The 8,786-nt window shown below is 38.7% G+C and overlaps 2 protein-coding genes across 2 annotated transcripts; both read left to right on the forward strand.

Annotated features, from left to right (window-relative positions):
• Window positions 1–139: 139 nt before the first annotated feature.
• On the forward strand, window positions 140–5,354 carry LOC148998596 (uncharacterized). Its single transcript, XM_089141841.1, has 4 exons — window positions 140–1,505; window positions 2,755–3,618; window positions 3,713–3,796; window positions 5,059–5,354. Exons 2-4 carry the CDS (start codon window positions 2,913–2,915, stop codon window positions 5,124–5,126), a joined length of 858 nt encoding a protein of 285 aa, XP_088997967.1. The 5' UTR covers window positions 140–1,505; window positions 2,755–2,912; the 3' UTR covers window positions 5,127–5,354.
• Window positions 5,355–7,312: 1,958 nt separating this feature from the next.
• LOC148998597 (zinc finger protein ZAT2-like) lies at window positions 7,313–8,320 on the forward strand. Its single transcript, XM_089141842.1, has one exon. The coding sequence runs from the start codon at window positions 7,313–7,315 to the stop codon at window positions 8,318–8,320; it is 1,008 nt and encodes a 335-aa protein (XP_088997968.1).
• The last annotated feature ends 466 nt before the right edge of the window (window positions 8,321–8,786 follow it).

Below are 8,786 nucleotides of genomic sequence, written 5' to 3' on the forward strand. Positions count from 1 at the left end.
CTAACGAACCTTGTAGACTAGGCTGACAAGGTGATTGTGTAGCTGTGAGCTGCCAAACTTGCAAAAGAGAGCTATTGGCTGTGAAACATTTGAGTTGGGTCAGATTTTCTGGTATTGCTGTTTTCATTCCCCATGGGCTGACCATAGAACCTGTTCAATAAGTAGACTGCTTTAGCTGTCTGCTCTCAAGTTGGGCAGCCCAAGGAGGGGTCAGAGAATGGCAATCGCTCATTTGTAATAGCAGCATCATTATGCTATCAGACATTTAACTTTCTTTTGTTGCAAAAAATTAGTTCACTTTCTTATTTTTATCAGAATAAATCCTACCACCTCTGATCCCCCGGGGTTTCTGCATTTGAAAAGAAAAAAATCCTGGGGCTTGTTACAATCCATTGGTTCGTATAGACTCCATGTCCTAGGACCAAATTTGATTCAATGTGATCTTTCACTCACATATTTTTGTACCAAGAACAGTTTATGAAACTCGTTGACTCTTGAATTTGGAGTATCCTACTTTCACGCGATTCACAGGGTTCAACAAGCAATTGGTATTTCATGATAAAATGTATTTTACTGCTTGTAGTAGTTGTCCTTCTATATTAGTATGGGATATAAGCATATTCATCAAAAAATAAAACAATAAATATAGTCACCTAGTCAAATAAACTAATGAAGTGTCAGCAGGGCATGATTTGCCTTGAACGCAGGAAAAAGCTAGGAAGTCTAGGTAGTGTATAGTTTGTCAAGGTGACGACTTGATAACCATGGTTGGACCTAACAAATCATATCAAATGAAATGCAAATCAATAGCCCTATCTTCTCTTCTTGTTGGAATTCTGCATTCATAGCCCTTCACAGTTCACACTAATCAATGCAGCTTTGGCACCAAATTGGCTTATTTCCTTTAAAATCCACCTAGGGATAGATATGGGTGTTGCTGTGTTGGGACTTGGGACTCTGTTTCTTATGTTTATATGGTTATGGGCCTATTCTATGCGCCCATTAGTTTTGTCAGGAGGCCAAGTGCGAAAATAGGTTATTTATCTGGTTTAAACTTAAGTCATGTCTATTTAGAGTGATACACATTAATTAAAGAGACCCAATCAAGGACCTAATACACACTAAGTAGATAGACCTTATCAGGGACCTGATACACGTTTATCAACTAGCCCCTATTGGGCTAGTTGTTATTATTACAGTTATATTTCACTTCAGCTTTCTAATCAAGTACAACTAGGAATGCAATTCTGCGGCTACAATAAGCCCCTATGCATGTAATAGTCGACTGATTTAGATTAATAAAATTCGGTTTTTAACGTCAGGCTTGTGTTTGCTTTTGCTGTTCCATCGAGAATAGGGTTCTCAGCATTTGTAAGGAACCTCCAAGTGCATGAGGTTAGGGTCTCCTGTGAAGCCAAGCAGGGATTCCTCTATGGCTGTGGATTCAGTGTTCACTCAAGTCATTTCATGTCCTCCTCAGTTCGAGACAAGGCTCCTACATCCATGTAAGTGGCAGCCAGCGTACCTCATCCCCCCTTCTCTGTCACCTTTTTTACTTGATTTGTCTTGAATTCTCAGATCCCTTATACACCAAAATTTCCAAGTCAGATCTACATCAATCTGACAATTGAAATTGACTCGAACTTGGAGGAACCTTCACCCATAGTAGGTTAGGCCAAGTTACAACTCCATTCAAGTCCTCTAGACCCATTAACCATGGAAGTCCAACTAGGATTAAAACTCCTACCAAATTTAGGACTCTCAAAACCAGCCATCAGATCTAGCAATTTTCACACCATATCCTCTGTAGGGTCTGCATACCGATCTCTTTAAGTTTTATATAAATCCAACCATTGGAAATACCCAAAATAACCCTCTACAGCCGTGTTCCAAAATCTGGTTTTGGGTTGGTTCGATAAGGATCTTGGAACTTGGAAGAACGGGCCCTCATTCAATTGATGCTACATTACTAATTTGTAGAATTGAAAAAAGTTGTCTCAGACTCAACGTGGGAAAGGCCTCAGCTTGACTCTAGAACCCCTTTCCAATGACCAGCATCTGTGGAGAAATCCTAAATTGATTATGATTTTCGACATAAAAACATCTGATTTTAATATGACTAGATCTTTAATTTCCTAATTCATCCTGAACTAGAATATAGATAATAACTAAGATAGGAAAATAGGAATGAATAAACATGTTAGAGATTGGATTCCAGGAGGAATTAAGAATGTTAAAGCGACAGTCCAGATTCTGGAAGAAATATTGAACCCTATGTGTGTTAGGTCCCAGGTCTAACTACAAGGTCATCGTCATCTTGGGTACTAATTCTAGTGTTTAGATTCTGTATCACTCACTGACATCTCTACTGACAAAGGGCTGTTACAGTGTTGATTGAACATGGTGATATTTCAGTTGCTCCATTTTGAGTTCTAAATCATATTGCTCATCTACGTGCCTGTCTCCCTGTGGCTTGTCAACGTGCTTTCATTTTCTATAGTAAGATTTTACTTTTTGAATTATCAGTAACCTTATGTAAAAAGAGTTAAAACTTCTCATCTGAGTATGTGTTTACATTTATTTCTCCAGCTTAAAAGGGTTTCTGTAATTCTAATCCTTGATTATTTTCTTATGTAGTTAGTTCCTTGATTATCTTTTTTAGTTGCTAAAATGGTATTTCTGCAGTAGAGAACCATTCTTTTCATATCACCTGTTCCAAATGCTGAGTTACAATATTTTATTCTGTTTTTGCAGGTAGAATTCTGCAGTAGTTAAATTTGTATAGTGAAATTGCAGAACGAAACCGGGAAGATGAACGCATATTGGACATATTTGACATATTTGGGCTGAGCTTGAACCTTGACGGCTGCAAAGGATCTTACGAATTTTGCACAACAGGTGAAATACTTCTGATGGTTCAACAAATGATGGACCCTAAAACCAATGAATTGGCGTTGCCCAACAAAGAACATGGCTTGCCCAGATCTGACAAGCAACAGTTTTCAGTAAAGCAAACAGCACTGAGAGACCTGCAGAATGATAACATTCTCAGACCAAAACCTATGGGGAACTCTCACTTTCTGAAGGATAGAGGGCACACTATGTCTGCTATTAAGGTTTCTGGAATCAAGAGAACCACACCTGAATGCCCAACTAGCCCCTCTGCTCAGCAGTCTTCAAGCAATAATAATGCAAATGGACATCTTGTGTACGTCCGAAGGAAATCTGAATCGGAAGTAGGAAAGAGTAGCAATTGTGAAATCATGGAAAGTACAGCTAATTGCCCACCCCCTGGGCAGCTTAAACATGGGGAGCAAGGAAATTCACAGCAAGAAGCACAAATTCAGGACTCCAAGATTCCTTGTTCTACAGCATTGGCACCCATTCCAATGGCACCACCTATGACATTCTCATCAGGTGGACCCACAGTTCCTCGTTCTCTTGGGAAGAGTGGTAATGGACAATCACTAGAAGAACCAAATTATCCCACAGTTTCTACCACAGCTTCATTCTTGGCTAGTCCTCCAGTAAGTAATCAATCCTGGAGAGAACGGTCCTTCAGGCTGCAGACATTCTTAAGGAACTGTGACCATTCAAGTCAGGAGGAATACATCCAGAGTAATCTTCTATGAATTTCAACAACCTTTGGGGTTTCTTATATTGTCCTATTATTTCTTGACATGCCAACTTGTCTGTTTATTTGTTTGGTTAGTGCTTAGATCCTTATCCTCAGCTGGTCGTAGCAAACAGGCTGTTGAGCTGGAGAAAAGAGCAATCCATCTTTTGTTTGAAGAAGGTAAAAAGTACAGAAACAATAGGAATAATTTTTTTGTTAGCTTACTTGTTTTGACCTTCTCTAGTAACCCAAGTATCTTGGAATGAGAAAAGGAAATGCCAAAGACTAAATCTAACAGTAGATGGCGCTAGATTCACTTATGTTTGCTGCTTTCTAGATCATTTTCTTTCATTTCTATAAAAGATTTATATTATTCTTCTTCTTATTATTATTATTATTATTTTGGGTTGGGGGGGGGGGGGAGTGGTGCTGGGCTGAATAAACACTGCTGGCCCTTGACCTTCATGTAGTGTTATACAATGGTTATTGCAGTTCTAATAATGGTGACAACCTTTTTACAATGGAAAAGTGACTGTAGGTATTCCTTTTTCTAGCTTGCAGTACGTTAAAACTAAGACTCCTTATGCATTTAATTTAATATAAGCTTAAAAATAGCCTAAGTTGCGACACAACCTTCATGTTTTTTAAGTATTAGTTTAATATTTTTACTGTCTCTAGGTTTTAGCACCTGTTAGTTGGTTGAGCGGCTTGAGCCGCAATTATCATATGCTTTTACTTTTCTTGTAGCTGTACTAGGACTATAGCCTGCTTGTTTTATTGGTCCTATTGTAGAAATTATCTTATCTGCGATGGTTCATATTGTAGAAATTATCTTTTCTGGGGCTGTTCATATTTTAGAATTAGTGCATCATTAGAACGAATTCCATGTGGGGAGTGGCTCAATTACTCCCATTTTTTTGGATAATTTGCATTGCCGTACATGCAAGCACAAGCACTAAAAGGTATTTGAGGTGTCTCATTCGACTAGAACCCAAGTTCACCCATGACCTAATTTAATTTAAGGAATATCTATGCATCTTTACTGTGTGCAGTGCACATGGTGCACATGCATAGGTTCCCCCTACCTTTGGCAGATTCTGTATAACCTTTAGGACATTGTATGTTTGCCTCTTTCTATGGATTGACAAAGATTAAAGGCTTCTGATATTGTTTTTCAAATTTACGGCGAGCCATCAGTAAGTTCTGATGGATGTTGATGATCATCTTGGTAGCTTCACCTCAATAATCTTATAGTTTTCATTTAGTGGTGGATCCAGTCCTCTGATAGTTTGTTTATATGAGAAAAGCAGGTCAGTGGATGAATAGAAGATGTCTCAACCTAGTACTCTTCCTGTACATAAAGATTAATCACTATTTTGCTTCTCTGTTGTGCACATCCATCTGGCTTGTTTTAGGTCATTTGTTTTTCTTTTTTCTTTCAGGGAGGGAGTTGCAAAGGATGAATATTCTGAATGTATTGGGGAAATGCCCACCAAAGAGCAGCAATTAACCCTTTACCCAACCAATGCATTCTGGGAGTTGAAAAGATAAAGTTTGAAATCAGTGATAAGTGCTTGGGGCTTTTCCAAACGCGCTGGATTGTCCCTTAGAGTCTGTAATATTTGGTGGGCTGGTGCACCATTCATTCTCCTCTCCCAGTACTGGAGGAGAGAAACCTAAACTTGAGCAGTAATTGTCAACAAATGTTTCTGTTATAAAATGTACTTTGTATGTGTTAGTCTTTGTAATTGGCAGTTAGGCACAGAGGCTTGTCAGGGTAAATTGGATGGTTTTTGATCCTGTGCTGGCTGACACCCTTTCTACTTTGTCCATCTTTGAGGATGTTTTTTTTTTTTTTTGGGTAAAAAAAAGAGGGGATGCAGTAGCGGCGACCTAGCGCCCCCCGCTATGCAATGTTCGGTCTTTTTATCGAGTGCGATCCTATGCAAGCATTAGCCCTGTGCACTACCAGCGTAAACACTAGCCCCATCAGCGGAGCGCCACCGGAGGCCTATTAAAGTTCACATGATACCATTAGAATGACGGATACCAAAGGTTGTCAAGCAGTAGTAGATTTGAGTGTAAATTTTGTGGACAACTAGACTAGATTGAGGGTCAATATTTGTCTTACATGGCTGCTCGAGGAAAACTTGGTCTTCCATCTAATTTGCAATTTTCTCCCTATGGCCGAGTGCAAAATCTTACTTAAAAAAGTTAACATAGAAAATTCTTATTTATTGTAAGATGTTCCAGGTTTTTTTTTTTCATGATAAAAATGAGATAAAATTTTTATATTTCTGGAGTGAAATTTATTATGAAATTTTTTGGGGGTAAAGTCAACGGTGAAAAGGGTAGAGCTCATTAGTCACAAGACAACCGATATCATCTCCATTGACCGGAGGAATTGGTTTCAAAGCATGGGAATCATAGGAAACCATCTATCTTACTTGGACAAACCATAAAAGTTTTGAATGTAAATTATAAACAAAACTAAATAAAGGGAAAGATTTTTGCTCGGTTGTCTATGCATGCAAAATACATCAGTGAAAATACACAAAGGGAGAGGACTAGTCAAAATGCCAAAGAAAAATATATAAAAAAAATTAATTAAAGCCCAGATAATTTTTACTCTCGACTTTAAGGTTATCTTTCTTGGTTGAGTGCATTGGTAGTCAAAAGCAAATCTATTTATGTTTCTGCTTTGTATTTTGCAAGCTCAAATTACAAACGTCGAAGGATAAAACCATTTATGTGTTCGTGCAGGATGGTAGTCATTGATATGTATGCAAAAGATGAACTTATTGATGAGGCATGTGATGTTTTTTTAATACAATATGCTATTCCTAAACATTTGTGTCATGGAATACCATACTCATGGCACTTATAATAAAAGAGGATTATTTATATATTAAAAAAGAAAAGAAAATTTGACATTAGACTTACAATGTCCTTCACCTAAACGGGAACTTAAATTAGCGGCTCTTTCTAAAAGTCACGAATGAAATATCTCCTCAATAAGCTTCATGATTGAGAGATAAGCTTTGCGACCTGGAGGTCATCGTAAACTAATTAAGAATTAGATAAAATTAATTTCACTTCTTTCTTCTTTTGGTAAACAATTAATTTTACTTAGCTCCATGTGCAATCAAACCACATAAAAAGAAAAAAGATTCCTTTCCCACTCTCCTTGCAACCAAACAAGCTCTAAGTAAAATCTCACTTATAGTGGCTATATAACAAATCTCTCGGTCCAAATATGTTCATGATTTTCTACCAAAAAAAGGAAAAACAATTATGTCGTGTTGTATACTTGTATGATCCATTCCATCGTGCCGATTGGGCCCATACTGACGTGGAATCACTTTTTTTTCTTCTTTCTTTCTAATAACGGACTCAAAATTTTATCCACGATAAACGGTTACCTTCCAAACCCAAATGCGTGGCAATATTGTCCAGGTGTCATACTTTTATTGGCCTTATACTCTCCCCACATTACCCTCGAGGCTTTCTCTCTCAAAATAACTGACAATAAACCGCCCCATTCAAAGCTTTCCCTGTTTGTAGTCTTTTGGAGGGAAACGCAAATAACCGCTCAGCTATAAATCAAATCCTCTCCCCCACCGTTAAGCTTTTTTCAGTCTCTCTCTTTCTGAATTTGATTCGATTTCCTTCATTTTTACTAATCTTCCTTAACTGATGAACGACGCTACAGATTTCCCTAGTTCGCCTAGGCAAGAAAGCTTCGAAAGTTTCAGGCCAGAAATCGCCGGAACCTCCACCGGTGACGGTGGTGCCGGCCCTAGTGATTCTCACGAGATCATTCGGAGAAAGAAGAGAAGAAAAATGTGCCGTTTCTCCGTTGATCCCAGCGATTCTGCATTACGAAAACCTAAACCATGGAAGAAACCTGAACCGATCGCTCCAAAGATTGCTCGTCCTTGCAGCGAATGCGGCAAGCAATTCTCTTCATGGAAGGCTCTGTTTGGACACATGAGATGTCATCCTGAGCGTACTTGGCGAGGGATTAATCCGCCGATCAATTCTCGACGTCCGTCGGAGAGTACTTCAGAGAATCCATCATCGAATTTCACTGACGAAGACCATGAAGTGGCGACGTGTTTGGTATTGTTATCTAATGGTCCTTTTGTAACTGCAACTACTGCTGTGGATACGCCGTGTTCTGTTATAGTTGATAGGGCTTACAGGGATTGTAATGAAGCATTGATCTCTGCAGATGTTGATGGACTAGCAGGTCCTTCAGGGTTGAATTGTCGATTTGAGTGTTCGAGTTGCAAAAGAGTGTTTGGATCTCACCAGGCACTTGGTGGACACAGGGCTAGCCACAAAAATGTTAAGGGTTGTTTTGCCATCGGTGATCATGGACATGATAGGAGTGGAGAGGGAGATTCGATCTTGGCTGCAGAAGACAGAATAGACATGGTTCTAGGGCACCAATCCAGTAGTTGTATGAGGTTATTCTCTAGTAGTGCTCAAGCTCTTGATGCGCAGAGGAGGTGTCACTTGGAGAAAGGGAAAGTACTGGCACCACCACAAGGATTGAGTTTGAATCCTTTTAGAAAGAAAGAAGATCATGGTGATGGTTTAGACTTGAATTTGCCTGCGCCATTAGAGACTGATGCGTCGTCTTCTTCGTCCTCTACGTCTTCTTCAGGGCTTGTTTTGGACCTGAGATTGGGAGTATGAAGAGATGATCTTGAAGTCCTTTCTCCCCCTGTTCAAGGGGATTTAGGTATGTAATATCATCGTTAATGCTCTAATTCCTAGTTTACCAGATATCCACTACTCCCAAAACTGGGAGACATAAACATGATTCGCATGTACCAATATTGTTAAACACTGTTTCCATATGTTACTAATGAACTGATATCTACTCACTGTTTTGATTTGTACATTGACAAGAAGCTTGAAAATATGAAAACCCATATGTAATAGCATATTCAGTTATTATCGATTGTGGTTTTACTACTCACTGAGAAATTGGAAAATTGAGAAGGGAAGGGAAGCGTCAGATTATTTTACAAGGTTCTAATTAGAGAGTTAGAATCCACCAAGCATTATGGCAATTCAGAAATGGCTTATTAATTTGTAATTCTTGTAACATTGATCCAAGATTTTATGGCAACAGTGTCAAAATAGGTTTTCTTCCACA

Source organism: Hakea prostrata, unplaced genomic scaffold (assembly GCF_041222555.1).
Source record: "Hakea prostrata isolate BN-2017 unplaced genomic scaffold, UWA_Hpros_2 contig_262, whole genome shotgun sequence".
NCBI classification, from domain to species: Eukaryota; Viridiplantae; Streptophyta; class Magnoliopsida; order Proteales; family Proteaceae; genus Hakea; species Hakea prostrata.

Bases quoted from the DNA above. Each gene is read 5' to 3' on its own strand.
- LOC148998597 (XM_089141842.1), top strand. From the start codon at position 7,313: ATGAACGACGCTACAGATTTCCCTAGTTCGCCTAGGCAAGAAAGCTTC.
- LOC148998596 (XM_089141841.1), top strand. From the start codon at position 2,913: ATGGTTCAACAAATGATGGACCCTAAAACCAATGAATTGGCGTTGCCC. The intron at 3,619-3,712 runs GTAATCTTCTAT...TTGTTTGGTTAG, and splicing joins TCAGGAGGAATACATCCAGA to TGCTTAGATCCTTATCCTCA. The intron at 3,797-5,058 runs GTAAAAAGTACA...TTTTTCTTTCAG, and splicing joins CCATCTTTTGTTTGAAGAAG to GGAGGGAGTTGCAAAGGATG.